The sequence below is a fragment of the Schistocerca gregaria genome, chromosome 5 (genome assembly GCF_023897955.1).
Source record: "Schistocerca gregaria isolate iqSchGreg1 chromosome 5, iqSchGreg1.2, whole genome shotgun sequence".
In the NCBI taxonomy this organism is placed as follows: Eukaryota; Metazoa; Arthropoda; class Insecta; order Orthoptera; family Acrididae; genus Schistocerca; species Schistocerca gregaria.
The window spans coordinates 262,907,651-262,927,099 of record NC_064924.1 but is presented as its reverse complement, the minus strand read 5'-3'; the positions used below and the strand labels follow the sequence as shown (position 1 = coordinate 262,927,099).

General features: G+C 41.6%; 1 protein-coding gene across 1 annotated transcript in view; it reads left to right on the top strand.

The window, feature by feature from the left end:
* The window catches only part of LOC126272600 (adhesion G protein-coupled receptor A2-like), a 565,914-nt gene that overhangs the window by 480,724 nt on the left and 65,741 nt on the right, over positions 1 to 19,449 (top strand). The window contains exon 7 of the mRNA XM_049975543.1: positions 2,306 to 2,488. Within this exon, the coding sequence (XP_049831500.1) occupies positions 2,306 to 2,488 (183 nt within the window). The remainder of the gene's footprint in view (positions 1 to 2,305; positions 2,489 to 19,449) is intronic.

Genomic DNA, 19,449 nt, shown 5'->3' with positions numbered 1-19,449 from the left:
AGTCCCCACTCCTCCTGCAGCACTGTTGCTCACTAATAGTAAGCACCTATGCAGTTGGAAAAACTATCTCCAACCATAAACACATCAATATGTATCAGATCATCGGAGCTTAGACACACAACTCTGCCGACGTCTCACAGGCAGAAATGGGTCAGTCATTGCATATGTTTAGCCGCACGCACCATACGACTGAAGAACATCCGAGTAGCCTTCTCAACGCCACAATGAAGCCCTGGGCCATGCTCCTCGACAGTCATCTCCAAACTTATCCTGTGACTACCCAGTCTCATATTTCAGGAATGATCGTTAGTTGGTAGTCTAGTTAATCCTGACCTGCCACTGAATCTTATTAACATAGAGGGCGGGGAAGGGAGCTGCACTTGTAGCTATTTGCCAAGGCTATCTTCCCCCTCCTTCTTCCCCCTCGCCCCCTGTCCCCCCTCTGATGGAAGTATGTCCATCTAATTCTGTATCGCTAGGGGGAGGTTCGTAGACGTCTAGTGTATGTGAGTGAGATGTATGCTACGTTACAATCAGAACGGCGGAGGGGTGCTATTTCTGCTGGTCTTTCATGTGATTTTTGTCATTCAGTTTGTTACAGTACTAGGACTTACTCCACACACTTGTGTCTGAGCCCAGTTCTAATCTCCATCTGGCTAAATGGACTAAGGTCTATGTTTAGAAAGCTGCAATGCATTAGCCCAGTCCTACATGGGTACTGTAGATGTCTTTGGATGACAATCTTCAACTACAGATCCATGAAGGCTGTGATGGTAAATGCAGCACTACGTCAAAATTGCTGCAGTATTGTTGGCTTTTCAGAGAACCGATCGGTTTGATACTATCTGAGTAACAGTGATATAACTAAATGCTGTAATTTCAGACCAATGTGTCCAAGTCAGCATCAAGAAACATGTAGTTTGTTATGCCACTGTGGATAAAATGTAAAGTGTTTCAACGTACCTGAAGTCCAATAAGAGAGATACTTTTGCCACTTTTATCCTCTCAAAGTCCTCAATTTGCTGTTACTAACTTCCAGAAAACACTGCTGGCTAGTTACGAAAAAGACATTGGTGAAAAATCATCCAATTCTGTCAGTAATACCAGCCACACAACTAAAACTCTGCCGTTATATTCCTCGATAATCTGCAAAGCTTTTCTACACTGAATATTCACACTGTTAGTATAATTATCCAAAACAGAACACTTTCTGAGTGTGTTACAACGCTTCCTGATCTAAGAAAGCCATGAACTGCTCTGCTTACGAAATATGCTGTAAATGTGTCAATCAGTTCTTTATAAATTGTTTCGCCGTAATATTTGTAGATTCTGTAGACAAAATTAACCTCAAGCGTAAGCATCGGGAACTAGGATTGTGTCACGAAAGTATATTAGTTACTATTTAAAGATAGTGCCCGAATATCTTAACTAGTTGTGATGATTGCTTGAAAACATTAATCTTGCTTGTAGACTTATTTCTGGAGCAAGTAGCTGTCTTGAAATTGCTATATAGGTGTGTATTCTCATGTAAAGGAGACTCTGATAACAGATATTTCAACCCCATATTATAGTGGGATGATTGATAGTAGCTGATACACATTATGTACTGATGACTTTCTTAAAAGTCTAGAGTTGATATTATTTGAATAAACTGACGCTGTGAAATATTATAAATATTTTTGAATTACACTTTGTTTATCGAGATAGTAGTAGTGGCCCAACAAATAACGACGAAGGGCACCTAATGGTACATTATATCATAGTAAGTCTGGTACTTTATCAATGACAATTTAAATATTAAATTAGCTTTTTTGCTATTTGGCTTGTTTGGTGGACTCTGTTGCAGAGTACATACCATGAGCTGAGTATGCTGTTACATAGACATTGAGTTAGGACGATCGTGTGAGGTGCACCACTGGGTGTACCTGATGGGCACACTAACTCTTTACCAACAATGAAGTGATGTGCAGGTTGGCAGAGAGTGTCGATATTATTTCTTTTGCAGGTGACACGTTAATAGCAGCTGTGCAAGACAATATCACTGATGCTGCACAATGACTAGCGACTGAGTATTGACTCTTCATCATCAGTATGTTGAAGTCCCGTATGGCAGAGAATACTCACTTGCTTCTCTGTGAAAATGACACTATCTGGAGAGCTGTGTTAGGCAATTTTACTGTGATACATTCACTGGCAGTATCGCTGGTGCTTCACTACGTGCACCTGGCTGCCACATGCTGACTCTACACCATCAGCATGCTGACATTCCATGTGATGAAGCATGCTGACATGTTTTGCTGCACAGGCGACGCGATCCCGGCAGCTGTGTGAGGCCGTGTCGCTGGTGCTGCACTACGCGCACCTGGCAGCAGCGTGCTGGCTCTTCACCATCAGTGTGCACGTGCTCCATCGCCTGCGAAGCCGCTGCCGGCAGCTGCTGTCGCTCGCCTGCCCACTCGCTTGGCTGCTGCCCGCCCTCGTTGTATTGGTGAGTCATTTTGCACTGGCGCACAACCAACCACTGCTGTGTTCAGTTACATTTGATAGTATATGCAATCACTTCTCACAAGAGCTTCTGTGAAATTTAGAAGGTAGGAGGCGAGGTACTAGCGGAATTAAAGCTGTGAGGACGGGGCGTGAGTCGTGCTTGGGTAGCTCAGTTGGTAGAGCACTTGCCCACTAAAGGCAAAGGTCCTAAGTTCGAGTCTCGGTCCGGCACACAGTTTTAATCCGCCAGGAAGTTTCATATCAACGCACACTCCGCTGTAGAGTGAAAATTTCATTCTAGTAACTACAATTCCATGTCCTATATTGGCACTACAGCTTCTTCCCAAGGTATGTGAGTAATGGGCCTTGTTTCTTTTCTAATAGAAGTTCCAGGACTATAAATAATTTTTGTTTCATTTAATTAAATTATGTTTTATTTTAATTATTGTTTATTTGCCACTATTGGCAAATTTCGGCTATTAGGGGCATGTGGGTGAATTGGGCACATCTAAGGGGATTTTACTGTAGATCACAGAGTTATAATCTTACGGAATTTGTCCTCAATTTTTTATTCATATGTCAACAACTGAATATTAAGGTAATATAACATTCGAGTGATTAATTTTTGTGTGACGCCATACCTATCATAATTTCTGCATTGCATTATTTGACCGAATATGTCATGGAAAAGAAGAGTCAAATAATGGCTTGTCAAATTTTATGCAGTTCCTTCTACGATTTAATTCTCAGCTAACTTGGTAAACGATACAAATTAGATTTAATCTGAAAACAGAACACGCCGGTATACACCATAGGAGTAAAGTATGAAGTCCAGTGTTGAAGAGTAATCAAAAGTTGGTAAATTTACTGTTTGCATAAATATATTGCAAAAAAATAATTATCTGGACTGGCTCATTCACTGGAGTCTGAATGGATCCAATACAAGTAGGATATGTACCTGAGCCAAATTTTTCTTTCTTTTTCAAATTCATCGCACACTAAACAAACTTCTTGTTTTGAATGTGCTTCATTTCCGTCATACAAGCTGGTCAAGGCTATCTCTCAACGCGATTCAGATGATAAAAGTTGAAGTTTTCTCTCATAAATCTGTCGTTTTGTCTTAGCATGACCTGCTTTCATCCCGGTAATTTTTGTTTTTTGTGACCTTCGCATTGTCTTTCATATCCCGTTCCTCTTCTTTAATTTTCAACACCTCTTTCTACTGCATAGCCGTCAAACTAACGGAATATTACTTTTTTCTGAGTTTCTACATCTGTTATAACATTTGCAGCCGTAAATTTTTAATTAAAAATAACAGGTAATACTTTTGGGGTACCCAGCCATTGCGTGCTATAAAATACGTCAGAATAATTGGTTTACTAAGTACGTTGCAAAAAATAGCTATCAAACGTAGTGTGTTAAATATTCTATCTGTGGACGCAGAAACATAAGAGAATTATTCCTACTATATGAGTATTAAATAACACATTAGACAGTTGTTCCTAACTCATAAAATTCACAGTAGAAAAATTACAGCAAATTATGACGAATCATATATCATGTCACTGCATAAACTTAGCGGCAACTAATGGTTTCTTCATCCAACCATGTGAACTGTATCAACAACCAGTACAGCGCAGCACACAACAGGTGCATAATAGCTTGGAAACCGATGTGTGAGATTCCCCGCAGTGTCTAATTGCCCTCACCCTTTGCTAGACACAGCAGACAAAAAAAAAAAAAAAAAAAAAAAAAAAAAAAAAAACCAGATGAATGGACAATTAAGCGTTTTAGTTCTTTGCGTTAACACAAGGTCTACACATGATTGAAGTATATTGATGGATGTATCGACTTGTTCTACAGTTGTCCTGGGATTTGAGAGTGGCATGAGGAACTATATTTTACAGAATTGGAAGTACCTTTGTTGACAGAGAATAGGAAAGATACACTTTCACACAGACTTGAGGATTAGGATGAGGAAGTCTGCTAAACGTATCTTGAGACTGTATCTGGCTTGTGTGGAAGTGAAAAGATGAAGGTATGTACTGGCAGTAGCAATAGTGGTGGAATGATAATTAGAAACACGATATTGCTCCTTTTGATGTAATGCATGGGATTTACAGAATTTTCTAGAAGGTTGGACAAAAATGTTGGAATGTAAGTACCATACGTTGCTTTTATGTAATAGGGTGTAAGTCAGAGTGGTGTAATCCCTGGAGAGTTCATTGTGTATCTATTGTCTGGGTTTTGGCAACATTGTTTATAATATATTTGAAATTAGTCCACGAGATGAAACTGTCAAGGTGAAGCTGAGGCACCTTTTGGTAGTGTGATTGTCTAGATAGGCAGAGGCAGCAGGGTCGTGGTTATATTGGGGCGTGAAGGGCCGGCAGCTAAAGGGTTGGAAGGATCCTTGGTACTCTCTTTTAGGGGCAGGAAATTGTGATATTCAGAATGGTTAACAGTCTGAAGAAATGGGAATCGATATGGAAGACGTATGGAATCCAGAATCTAACGGAGCTTAGGAAGACTTGTGGTAAGGCAGAAGCGATAGATAATGTTCCTTCGCAATTTCTAAAATTACTGGAGTTCGTTTGGAGAATCTATTAGCCTGGAGACATATCATGAAGCTTCTGTAACAGTATCATGCATGCAAGCATGAAGGTCAGTTAACTGCGAGAACTATAGCACAATCGGTTTAACAGCTCAGTCATCGAAGTTGCCGACATGAAAAGTATACCTAAGGATGGAAATGAAAAATTGGTAATCTGTCAGATGACAGTAAATTTGACTTCAGTAAAGGGAAAGCCATTATCGGCAGTTCAGACGCTGCTCTTGGAAATGGGTGAAAGACTTAAGAAAAAACAAGACATGTCCACTGGATTTGTCCACATATAGAAAAACGTTCGACAGTCAAATGGTGCAAGAGGAAAATGGGTGCAACGTATCGAGAAAGGCGGGTAATGTACAACATATACAAGAGCCTAGAGGTAACAATAAGAGGTGACGACGAAGAACGTAATTTTCGGATTAAGAAAGGTGTTGGACAGGGATATAGTCTTTCACCTCTACTGTTCAATCTATATTTCGAAGAAGCAATGACGGAAATAAAAGAAAGGTTGAAGAGTGGGAGTAAAATTATGTCTGTGACATTGCTATCCTGGGTGAAAGTAAAGAAGATTTACAGGATCTGTTGAATGGAATGAGCAGTCTAATGAGGACGGAATGTGAACTAAGAATAAATCGAAGAAAGATGAGAGTAATGAAAAGTAACGGGGATGAGAAGATCAATAAATATAACATCTAAATTGGGGTCAAGAAGTAGGTGAAGTTAAGGAATTATCGTACCTTCTAAGCAAAATATACACAAGACTGAGTGAGCAGGAAGGGCATAACAGGGTGAGTAGCACAGGCAAAGGGCATTCCTGGCTAAGAGAAGTCTACTAGTATCAACCATCAGCCTTAAACTGAGCAAGAAATTTCTTGACATGTACGCCTGGAGCACACTATGTACGGAAGTAAATATTGTACTGTGGGAAAGAAGAGAATCAAGTGGTTTGAGATACGATGCTATGGAAGGGTTTTTGAAAATTAAGTGGATTACATAAAACGAAGGAGACATTCCGCAGAATTGGCGAGGAGAAAACATTGAGGAGAAAGAGAGCCCCAATGACAGCAAGGAATAACTTGAGAGAGATGTAGAGGGTAAAATTTGTAGAGCAAGACCGAATTTGGAGTATTCAGCAAATAATTGGAAACGACGGAGCAAGTACTATCACGAGATGAAGAGGGTGACACTGGAAAAGAATTAGTGGGCGGTCGTATCAACCATTCAGAAGACTAATGAGTCAGAGAAACAAATAACGTAGAAGAGGTGAGGACTCGGGAGAGAACCACGCAAGCAGAGGTCGGAAAAGTTTTTGGATTGTGTTTATGTTTAACAGCTTGTGTATGAACGTGGTGGAGAGTAGCAGAGAACCAATGTATAGATGCCTGCAGTACTGAAAAAGTATTTTTGGACTAAGTGGATTCGCACAGCTACTAAGCAGCAAAAGAGGCTGTGGATTGAGTGGAATCTCTGTCACGGTGAAAACAAAATTAGTCTCCAGGGACAGTGGGAGCAGTAGGAGGGGATTGCTGGTAAAGAGTGCAGCGGCAGATGGGGGCGGCTCATACAGAAGCCCTGGCCTGGGCCGCGTAATTGCCCGTCTGCCGGCCGCTGCCGGCTAGCGGCTGATGGCTGCTCCAGACGGGCTGAACCGACCGCTCGTCGCAGTAACAGCTTTACGCGCGCGCTAATTGCACCGTGCCTTTGCGCGCTCGTTAGGCCGGGGCTTGCACTGGCTCTGGAAAAATGAGCCGCTGTTGTTGTGTGGAGGGCTCCAGCTGGCGTAATGCGAGCCCCGGGCAGGGCCGGGCCTCGCCAGTGACGAGTGCAGCACAAACAGCGCCGCTGCTAATGATGGCGCCAGCAAACACAGCGAGCCTCCGTACTGTCCTTGTTAGGCCGCGACCCGCTGTGCCGACTGCGGAACCTAGCAGTGAGCGACCCACGCTAACGTCGCACCAGGTAGCTCTCATCCACGCGGCGGTGCTGGGGTGCCAAACAGCTGATGTAACGACCGATACTCTACAGTTGCAAATCACTCTCGTGTACGAGAGGCGACACATTTTCTCTGAACGCATGTTGGTTTTATTCAGGATTCCAGTTAACCATATTATTCCCCGCTCTTTTGGCTACAAACAGTAATGTGACGGCTTTACGTTACCTTACTGGGTGGGCCTATATGACGGCATGGTACCACTTCACTGGTCGACGTTGGAGCCAAACTCTTGCTGCATCAATGACCTCCATCCACGTTCAGCTTCCTACGGAGTGCATCCTTCTGTGGACCAAACTAATGCTCTTTATGGATGGATATGGTGTTACGGGCGCTCAACAGTGTAGTCTTTAGCGCCCGTGATGCTCTTTACAGTAGCGAAGAATCCAGTGGGAACAAACCTTTCGGTAAGCCAACTAGTGAACGGGTGTATCAGCGCTACCAACAGAGTCGTGCAATTGAGCAGTGAGGTGTCTGATTGTGATTCGTCGATCGCCTTCCGCAGTGCTGCACGTTGAAACACTGCAGGGGTCACAACTGTGTGCTGTCAGCCGGCACTCAGGGGACTGGAGACGTTTGTGCGACCTTGTTGCGACGATGACAGACGCCTTGTCCAACTTTTGTTCACTTTCAGGTCTCCGTAGGCAGTATGCGAGCGCCTATGAATATCTGCGATAACCTGATTTAGTGCCAAAAGTAAGTCAATGAGAGCTCTCTGCTTGGAAAACATCTCCGGCTGCAGCGAGAATATTTCACGATTTTCCACAGCAAATCCCACATCTTTTAAACCGACAGAGAAAAAAATGAGTTGCGGTACTTACTGAACGCCCCTCGCACAGGTGTGCCTGTGTGTATCAGAAAGAATGGTCAATATTCAGGATTATGAATCGAACGCTCATTTGAGACAAAAAACGCCATACAAACATATGTCCTATACCGAATGGTTTTCAAAATAGAACACATTTAGCAGACTGATGGCTTTATGCACAGCTGGTTTGAGTCATATTTACAAAACAGAGTGCAAAATGCTGTGCCGAATAATTCAACCAGAAACGGAGTCTCAGAGGATTCAATTTTGGGTCCACTCCAATTCCTATGGCTGAAGGGTATCCCAAGCAAAGAGACTGAAAGTAGCGAGACAAGCTGCACTATAATAAAACGTTCGAGAGTTTGGCTGGGTAAGAGGGGAAGTATGCGAAGTTGCAGTATATTTAAAAAAGAAAAACTTTATAAAATCCAAAGTTTTCAAGACAATGTAATACATTTGGCACAGTTATATAGATATTTAAATACGTTTTAATGCTTATTGACGTTATATGTTTTAATTATAGCAACAGAATTTTTTTCAACGCGGTGAGTACAAATGTTCCTTTTTTTAAAAATCCGCCAGAACGAAATTAAAGTATATTTGCATAATGTTTGATACGGCATTATTACAAATATTTGTGTAATAGAATAACGATGCCTTATTTTGCTAGATTTTTACAGCTCTCCAAATCTCTGTGAAAAATCCTCTTAGATAAATGCCTTACTATTGCAGTAAATGAAAATTCCTTTCGAAGAATGTTTCACTATTCTAATGAGTAACTGTATGCCAAATTTGAATATTATAGTATCAGTGGTTTATGAGGAACAAGTATATAAAAATGCCAAACTGTAATTTACAGGAAACCTGACTCAAAAGTTTGATAGTGCTTGTATTAGGCCTACCCTTACCTGGGTGAACTAGTGCAAACTGTATGTATTCTCCTCTTCATCCTCAAACAGTCTTTTCTTTGCGTGTGCTACTAGGTTAACCTGATTTTCAACCTGAATAACAATTACGTCACCTGCATAAATTCTCCTGTTATCGATTTCCTTCACTGTCGACCATGTAAAAGCTCCTGGATCAAATCCTAGCCTCTGTAGAGTCCATGGTCTGCCACGATTAGCACAATTAAAACTAAAGAAGCATCATACGCTGCAACTTCATCAGCAGTTTTGGAAACAAATAATGTGAAGAAACAACAAATGGGCGTAGCCCTGTGTAAGCTTTTGTTAATTATTATTTTTTCCACACTTAGAAAAGGAATTGGAATGTAATATTCAGGAACTGAAATTACATTATCATGTAGTAAATGAAGAACCAATAAAATATTTTTTGCTTTTGAGTACATCCACCTTTTTCCAATCCAACCTCTTTGATGTTTTATTCAGTCCCAGTGACCTCCCTTCTTTCAGTCTCTTTGCTTGGCATGTCTTTCTGCCATAGGAATAGTAGTGGACCTCTAACTGAACCATGTCAGAGGCTATCTCTGACTGAATTATTCAGTACTGTATTTTGAATTTTGTTGTCTAAGTATGATTCAAACTAACTGTCTGTAAAACCATTATTTTCATAATCCAGTTCCATATTTGGTTCCAGAAAAACATTCCAAGAGAAGAGATTGAAAGCTGCGAGGTAGGTTGGCCTAGAATGAAACTGCCGCCACTAGCACAAAACTAACGACTGTTCCTGTCATATCACCGAATATTACGACTGCTCCTGGGAAACCCTGTAAGATATTCAATCACCATCGCGAGTATCTGTTGTTGTTGTGGTCTTCAGTCCTGAGACAGGTTTGATGCAGCTCTCCATGGTACTCTATCCTGTGCGAGCTTCTTCATCTCCCAGTACCTACTGCTATCTATATCCTTCTGAATCTGCTTAGTGTAGTCATCTCTTGGTCTCCCTCTACGATTTTTACCCTCCACGCCGCCCTCCAATACTACATTCGTGATCCCTTGATGCCTCAGAACACGTCCTACCAACCGATCCCTTCTTCTGGTCAAGTTGTGCCACAAACTTCTCTTCTCCCCAATCCTATTCAATACCTCATCATTAGTTATGTGATCTACCCATCTAATCTTCAGCATTATTCTGTAGCACCACATTTTGAAAGCTTCTATTCTCTTCTTGTCCAAACTATTTATCGTCCATGTTTCACTTCCATACATGGATACACTCCACACAAATACTTTCAGAAATGTCTTCCTGACACTTAAACCTATACTCGATGTTAACAAATTTGTCTTCTTCAGAAACGCTTTCCTTGCCATTGCCAGTCTACATTTTATATCCTCTCTACTTCGACTACCATCAGTTATTTTGCTCCCCAAATAGCAAAACTCCTTTACCACTTTAAGTGTCTCATTTCCTAAACTAATTCCCTCAGCATCACCTGACTTAATTCGACTACATTCCATTATCCTCGCTTTGCTTTTGTTGATGTTCATCTTATATCCTCCTTTCAAGACACTATCCATTCCGTTCAACTGCTCTTCCAAGTCCTTTGCTGTCTCTGACAGAGAATTACGATGTCGTCGGAGAACCTCAATGTTTTTATTTCTTCCCCATGGATTTTAATTCCTACTCCGAATGTTTCTTTTGTTTCCTTTACTGCTTGCTCAATATACAGTTTGAATAACATCGGGGATAGACTACAACACTGTCTCACTCCCTTCCCGACCACTGCTTCCCTTTCGTGTCCCTCGACTCTTATAACTGCCATCTGGTTTCGGTGCAAATTGTAAATAGCCTTTCGCTCCCTGTATTTTACCCCTGCCACCTTCAGAATTTGAAAGAGAGTATTCCAGTCAACATTGTCAAAAGCTTTCTCTAAGTCTACAAATGCTAGAAACGTAGGTTTGCCCTTCCTTAATCTAGCTTCTAAGATAAGTCGTAGGGTTAGTATTGCCCCACGTGTTCCAACATTTCTACGGAATCCAAACTGATCTTCCCCGAGGTCGGCTTCTACTAGCTTTTCCATTCGTCTGTAAAGAATTCGCGTTAGTATTTTGCAGCTGTGATTTATTAAACTGATTGTTCGGTAATTTTCACATCTGTCAACACCTGCTTTCTGTGGGATTGGAATTATTATATTCTTCTTGAAGTCTGAGGGTATTTCGCCTGTCTCATACATCTTGCTCACCAGATGGTAGAGTTTTGTCAGGACTGGCTCTCCCAAGTGCGACAGTAGTTCGAATGGAATGTTGTCCATTCCGGGGGCCTTGTTTCGACTCAGGTCTTTCAGTGCTCTGTCATATTCTTCACGCAGTATCGTATCTCCCATTTCATCTTCATCTACACCCTCTTCCATTTGTATAATATTGTCCTCAAGTACATCGCCCTTATATAGACCCTCTATATACTCCTTCCACCTTTCTGCTTTCCCTTCTTTGCTTAGAACCAGGTTTCCATCTGAGCTCTTGATGTTCATACAAGTGGTTCTATTAATTCCAAAGGTCTCTTTAATTTTCCTGTAGGCAGTATCCACCTTACCCCTAGTGAGATAAGCCTTTACATCCTTACATTTGTCCTCTAGCCATCCCTGCTTAGCCATTTTGCACTTCTTGTCGATCTCATTTTTGAGACGTCTGTATTCCTTTTTGCCTGCTTCATTTACTGCATTTTTATATTTTCTCCTTTCATCAATTAAATTCAATATTTCTTCTGTTACCCAAGGATTTCTACTAGCCCTCGTCTTTTTACCTACTTGATCCTCTGCTGCCTTCAGTACTTTATCCCTCAAAGCTACCCATTCTTCTTCTACTGTATTTCTTTCCCCAATTCCTGTCAATTGCTCCCTTATGCTCTCCCTGAAGCTCTGTACAATCTCTGGTTCTTTCAGTTTATCCATGTCCCATCTCCTTAAATTCCCACCTTTTTGCAGTTTCTTCAGTTTTAATCTACAGGTCATAACCAAGAGATTGTGGTCAGAATCCACATCTGCCCCTGGAAATGTCTTACAATTTAAAACCTGGTTCCTAAATCTCTGTTTTACCATTATATAAGCTATCTGAAACCTGTCAATATCTCCAGGCTTCTTCCATGTATACAGCCTTCTTTTATCATTCTTGAACCAAGTGTTAGCTATGATTAAGTTGTGCTCTGTGCAAAATTCTTTCATTTCTTTGCCCCAGTCCATATTCACCTACTACGTTTCTTTCTCTCCCTTTTCCTACTGCCGAATTCCAGTCACTATTAAATTTTCATCTCCCGTCACTATCTGAATAATTTCTTTTATTTGATCATACATTTCTTCAATTTCTTCGTCATCTGCAGAGCTACTTGGCATATAAACTTGTACTACTGTAATAGGTGTGGGCTTCGTATCTATCTTGGCCATAATAATGCGTTCAGTATGCTGTTTGTAGTAGCTTACCCGCATTCCTATTTTCCTATTCATTATTAAACCTACTCCTGCATTACCCCTATTTGCTTTTGTGTTTATAACCTTGTAGTCACCTGACCAGAAGTCTTGTTCCTCCTGCCACCGAACTTCACTAATTCCCACTATATCTAACTTTAACCTATCAATTTCCGTTTTTAAATTTTCTAACCTACCTGCCCGATTAAGGGATCTGACATTCCACGCTCCGATCCGTAGAACGCCAGTTTTCTTTCTCCTGATAACGACATCCTCTTGAGTAGTCCCCGCCCGGAGATCCGAATGTGGGACTATTTTACCTCCGGAATATTTTACCCAAGAGGATGCCATCATCATTTAATTATACAGTAAAGCTGCATGCCCTCGGGAAAAATTACGGCCGTAGTTTCCCCTTGCTTTCAGCCGTTCGCAGTACCAGCACAGCAAGGTCGTTTTGGTTAATGTTACAAGGCCAGATCAGTCAATCATCCAGACTGTAGCCCCTGCAACTACTGAAAAGGCTGCTGCCCCTCTTCAGGAACCACATGTTTGTCTGGCCTCAACAGATACCCCTCCGTTGTGGTTGTACCTACGGTACGGCTATCTGTATCGCTGAGGCACGCAAGCCTCTCCATCAACGGCAATGTCCATGATTCATGGGGGGGGGGGGGGGGGGGGGGAGTATGTACGTGGTGGTAATGGTTACTAACGTGAAAGGATCGATTGACTAAGTTTCCAATAAATTTGTTACGTTTATTAAATCAATACTTACACAAAAAAAATCACTTTTCCGCATTGAGAATCAGAACAAATACGCTTCACTTTATCTCAACTGAGACAAGATTAACAGAATGAATAATTGAAAAAGGAGAACGTCAAACGCAAAATTAGTCTACAGCTTTAGAGCTTAAAGACTTTAACAACAATCTACACACCATGTTTATCACAGGCGTTTTGAAAATACAGCTTAATGGCAGCATAATGAAACCATGAAAAACTTCACTATTTTCAAAATCAAACATTTCAAACCTTCCCTTTTAATGAACTTGACAGGTTTTGATTTGGTGACACTGCTCAAAACCTGGCTGCTACTTCCACCAGGTTCGACTACGATGTAGACAGGTAAACAATAAATCGTGACAAGGGTATTTTTTTGGTCATCAGTCTTCTGACTGGTTTGATACGGCCCAACACGAATTCCATCTCAGAGTAGCACTTGCAAGCTACGTCCTCAATTATTTGCTGGATGTATTCCAATCTCTGTCTTCCTCTACGGGTTTTGCCCTCTACAGCTCCCTATAGTATCATTGAATTCATCCTTCATGTCTTAAAAGATGTCCTATCGTAGTGTCCCTTCTCCTTATCAGTGCTTTCTACATTTTTCTTCCAATTCTGCGTAGAACGTCATCATTCCTTACCTTATCACTCCACCTAATTTTCGACACATCTCAAATGCTTCGATTGTCTTCTGTTCCAGTTTTCCCACAGTCCATGTTTCACTACAATACAATGCTTCACTCCAGACGTACATTCTCAGAAATTTCATCCTCAAATTAAGGTCAATATTTAATACTAGTAGACTTCTCTTGGCCAGGAATGCCTTTTTTTGCCATAGCTAGTCTACTTTTGATATCCTTCTTGCTCCGTCCGTCATTGGTTATTTTACTGCCTAGGAAGCAGAATTCCGTAACTTCATCGACTTCGTGACCATCAGTCTTGATGTTAAATTTCTCGTTGTTCTCATTTCTACTACTTCTCATTACCTTTGTCTTTCTTCGATTTACTCTCAGTCCACACTGTGTATTCATTAGACTGTTCATTCTGTTCAGCAGATCTTGTTATTATTCTTCATTTTCACTCAGGACAGCAATGTCATCAGCAAATCGTATCATCGATATCTTTTCGCCTTGAATTTTAATTCCACTCATGAACCTTTCTTTTATTTCCATCATTGCTTCCTCGATGTGCATATTGAACAGTACGGGCGAAAGGCTACATCCTTGCCTTACGGCCTTTTTAATACGAACACTTCGCTCTTGGTCGTTCACTCTTATTTTTCCCTCTTGGCAGTTGTACATCTTGTATATGATCCGTGTCTCCCTATAGCTTACCCCAACTTTTTTTCAGAATTTCTAACATCTTGCCCCATTTTACATTGTCGAATGCTTTTTCCAGGTCGACAAATCCTATGATTGTTCTTTAGTCTCGCTTCCATTACTAACCGCTACGTCAGAATTGCCTCTCTCGTGCCTTTACGTTTCCTAAAGCCAAACCGACCGTCATCTAGCGCATTCTCAATTTCCTTTTCCACTCTCCGGTGTATTATTCTCGTAAGTAAATTGGATGCATGAGCTGTTATGCTGATTGTGTGATAATTCTCGCATTTGTCAGCTCCTTCCGTCTTCGGAATTGTATGGATGATGCTTTTCCGAAAGTCAGATGGCATGTCACCAGACTCATATATTCTACACGCCAACGTGAATCGTCCTTTTTTTGCCACTTCCTCCTACGATTTTAGAAATTCTGATGGAATGTTCCCTTCTGACTTATTTCACCTTATTGTATTGTATTGTATTGTATGTTAACCGGGGACCTAGAACCGACGGAGAGGAATTTGACCTTAAGTCCTCCAAAGCTCTTTTAATTTCTGATTCTAATACTGGATCGCCTATCTCTTCTAAATCGACTCCTGTTCCTTCTTCTATCACATCCCCCTCATAGAGGCTTTCAATGTATTCTTTCCACCAATCCGCTCTCCCCACTGCATTTAACAGTGGAATTCCCGTTCGTTTCACTACCCCCCCCCCCCCACCCTTTGCTTTTAATGTCACCGAAGGTTGTTTTGACTTACCTGTATGCTGTGTCTTTTCTTCCAACAATCATTTATTTTTCGATGTCTTCACATTTTTCCTGATGTCTACATCTACATCTACATGACTATTGTGCAGTTCACATTTACGTGCTTGGCAGAGGGTTCATCGAACCACAATCATACTATCTCTCTACCATTCCACTCCCGAACAGCGCGCGGGAAAAATGAACACCTAAACCTTTCTGTTCGAGATCTGATTTCTCTTATTTTATTTTGATGATCATTCCTACCTATGTAGGTTGGGCTCAACAAAATATTTTCGCATTCGGAAGAGAAAGTTGGTGACTGAAATTTCGTAAATAGATCTCGCCGTGGCGAAAAGCGTCTTTGCTTTAATGACTTACATCCCAATTCGCGAATCGTATCTGCCACACTCTCTCCTCTATTACGTACTAATACAAAACGAGCTGCCCTTTTTTGCACCCTTTAGACGTCCTCCGTCAATCCCACCTGGTAACGATCCCACACCGCGCAGCAATATTCTAACAGAGGACGAACAGGTGTAGTGTAAGCTGTCTCTTTATTGGACTTGTTGCATCTTCTAAGTGACATGCCAATGACACGCAACCTTTGGCTCGCCTTCCCCACAGTATTATCTATGTGGTCTTTTCAACTGAAGTTGTTCGTAATTTTAACACACAGGTACTTAGTTGAATTGACAACCTTGAGAATTGTACTATTTATCGAGTAATCGAATTCCAACGGATTTCTTTTGGAACTCATGTGGATCACCTCACACTTTTAGTTATTTAGCGTCAACTGCCACCTGCCACACCATACAGCAATTTTTTCTAAATCGCTTTGCAACTGATACTGGTCTTAGGATGACCTTACTAGACGGTAAATTACAGCATCATCTACGAACAACCTAAGAGAACTGCTCAGATTGTCACCCAGGTCATTTATATAGATCAGGAACAGCAGAGGTCCCAGGACACTTCCCTGGGGAACACCTGTTATCACTTCAGTTTTACTCGATGATTTGCCGTCTATTACTACGAACTGCGACCTTCCAGACAGGAAATTACGAATCCAGTCGCACAACTGAGACGATACCCCATAGGCCCGCAGCTTGATTAGAAGTCGCTTGTGAGGAACAGTGTCAAAAGCTTTCCGGAAATCTAGAAATACGGAATCAACTTGAGATTCCCTGTCGATAGCGGCCATTACGTCGTGCGAATAAAGAGCTAGCTGCATTGCACAAGAACGATGTTTTCTGAAACGATGCTGATTACGTATCAATAGATAGTTCCCTTCGAGGTGATTCATGATGTTTGAATACAGTATATGCTCCAAACCCCTACTGCAAACCGACGTCAATGATATAGGTCTGTAGTTCGATGGATTACTCCTACTACCCTTCTTAAACACTGGTGCGACCTGCGAAATTTTCCAATCTGTAGGTACAGATCTATCGGTGAGGGAGCGGTTGTATATGATTGCTAAGTAGGGAGCTATTGTATCAGCGTAATCTGAAAGGAACCTAATCGATATACAATCTGGAACTGAAGACTTGCCCGTATCTAGCGATTTGAGTTACTTCGGAACCCCTAAGGTGTCTACTTCTAAGAAACTCATGCTAGCAGCTGTTCGTGTTCAAATTCTGGAATATTCCATTCGTCTTCCCTGGTGAAGGAATTTCGGAAAACTGCGTTCAATAACTCCGCTTTAGCGGACAGTCGTCGGTAACAGTACCATCGGCACTGCGCAGCGAATGTATTGACTGCGTCTTCCCGCTTGTGTACTTTACATACGATCACAATTTCTTCGGATTTTCTACCAAATTTCGAGACAATGTTTCGTTGTGGAACCTATTAAAGGCATCTCCCATTGCAGCCATTTCGTCTTAGGTTCCCTGAATTTCTTATTTATTTCATTCCTCAGTGAATTATATTTCTCTATTCCTTAGTTTCCTGGAACAGTTTTGCACTTCCTCCATTCATCAATGAATTGAAGTATTTCTTCTGTTATCCATGGTTTCTTCGAAGTTACCTTCTTTGTACCTACGTTTTCCTTCCCAACTTCTGTGATGGCCCTTTTTGGAGATGTCCATTCCTCTTCAGTTGTAGTCCGCACTGAGCTATTCCTTTTTGCTGTATCTATAGCCATAGAGAATTTCAACCTTCCCTCCTCATTCCATAGTACTTCCGTATACCACTTCCTTGCGTATTGATTCTTCCTGACTAATGCCTTCAGCCTACTTTTCATTAATACTATATTGTGAGCTGAGTCTATATCTGCTCCTGGGTACGTCTTACAATCCAGTATCTGATTTCGGAATCTCAGTCTGACTATGATGTAATCTAAGTGAAATCTTCCCGTATCACCTGGCCTTTTCCAAGTATACTTCCTCCTCTTGTGATTCTTGAACAGGGTATTCGCTATTACGAGCTGAAACTTGTTACAGAACTCAGTTAGTCTTTCTCCTCTCTCATTCCTTGTCCCAATCCCATATTCTCCTGCAACCTTTCCTTCTACTTCTTCCTCTACATCTGCATTCCAGTTTCCCATGACTATTACATTTTATCTCCCTTTACATACTTTATTACTCTTTCAGTATCCTCATACACTTTCTTTATCTCTTCATCTTCAACTTGCTACGTCGGCTTGTATACCTGAACTATCGTTGTCGGTGTTGGTTTGCTGTCGATTCTGATAAGAACGAACCTGTCACAGATCTGTTCACAGAAACACACTCTCTGTCGTACACTCCTATTCATAACGAATCCTGCTCCTGTTACACCATTTTCTGCTGCTGTTATTATTACCCCATACTCATCTGATGATAAATCCTTGTCTTCTTTCCACTTCACTTCACTGACCCCTACTACATCTAGATTGAGCCTTTGAATATCTCTTTTCAGATTTTCTAGTTTCCGTACGACGTTGAAGCTCCTGACATTCCGCGCCCCGACTCGTAGAACATTACCCTTCCGTCGATTATTCAATATTTTTCTCATGGTAAAATCTTCCTTCGCAGTCCCCACCCGCAGATACGAATGGGGGCTACTCAGGTACCGTTTCCCAATCGAGAGATCATTATGACTCGTCTTCAATTACAGTCCACATGTCCTTTGGATACACGTTACTTGTGTTTAATGTAGTGGTTTCCATTACCTTCTGCATCCTCACGCCGTCTTTAGTGGCAGTTCCCCACCCATAGGACAAGAGAGTGGCCTGAACCTCTGTCCGCTCCTCCGCCCTCTTCGACAAGGCCGTTGAGAGAATGAGGGTGACTTCTTACGCCGGAAATCTTTGGCCGCCAATGCTGATTATTAATCAAATTTTAAGCAGCGGCGGGATTCGAACCCGAGACCGAAGACATTTTGATTATGAATCAAGGACGCTACCCCTACACCACGGTTATCTACCTTTAGATCATTATTACCCACTAAAATGATCTCCAGAATTCAGTATTACAAACACAGGTTACAACACCAGTTTAAACGGACGGAAATATGTAATAACTGAATCTGGGATGTTGCACCTATTGAACATGAAACGCATCCTGCGATATGTACCCTGACCAGTAGATCAAAAAACAAGTCACACCATTTTCCGTGGAATAAAATGTGCAGTCACTCCACCTAAGCGTGGCTGTCTAGAATCGGGGTTCAGTTACTTTCGGTACTCGCAGAAAAGTAGCTTGTCTATTATATCAGAAATAACAGCCTCACCTTCCCGCACCACATCAGAGAGCCACACATTCCAAACGTCAGGCCTGCACTTCGACTGATAGGACGTGGGGCTGCCTGCACTGCGGCCAACTGTTGCCACTCGCATTCCCTAGTCAACAAGTCCTCTCGTCTCACAATGAAGTCTACACTACCATCGAGCCATGAGGGAGAAACGCCATGTCTGTCCAGCGACTCAGTGAACCAGAGTGGTGCCAATCTAGTTACCAAAAACAAATTCATGCCACCCTTGGCACCCTTGAAATTAAAATTTTTTTCTTACAGCTGTTGAGGAGGTATGAAGTATTAAGAGCTGTGGCAGCACAATGTAGAACATGCATCTTCAGGGTGTATGCTATTTGACTTTGTCGCTTATTTCACAAATCATTGAGTGGGTAGTGATACGGATTTCTGAATATTTTCTGTAACTCTACAATCGATCTTCTTCTTCATCTGCTGTCTCTTTTCTTTTTCTTTTTTCTTCTTCTTATTTGCTTTATCCTTTGTCTCCATTGGGTCTGCCCCTTATTTCGAATGTAGCTATGTGATTAATCCTTCCTGACGCCACCATTCCCGTCCTCCCCCCCCCTCCCCCCCATCCCGGACCGAAATTCTGTACACCATTTGCTTGCATATAATATTATCTC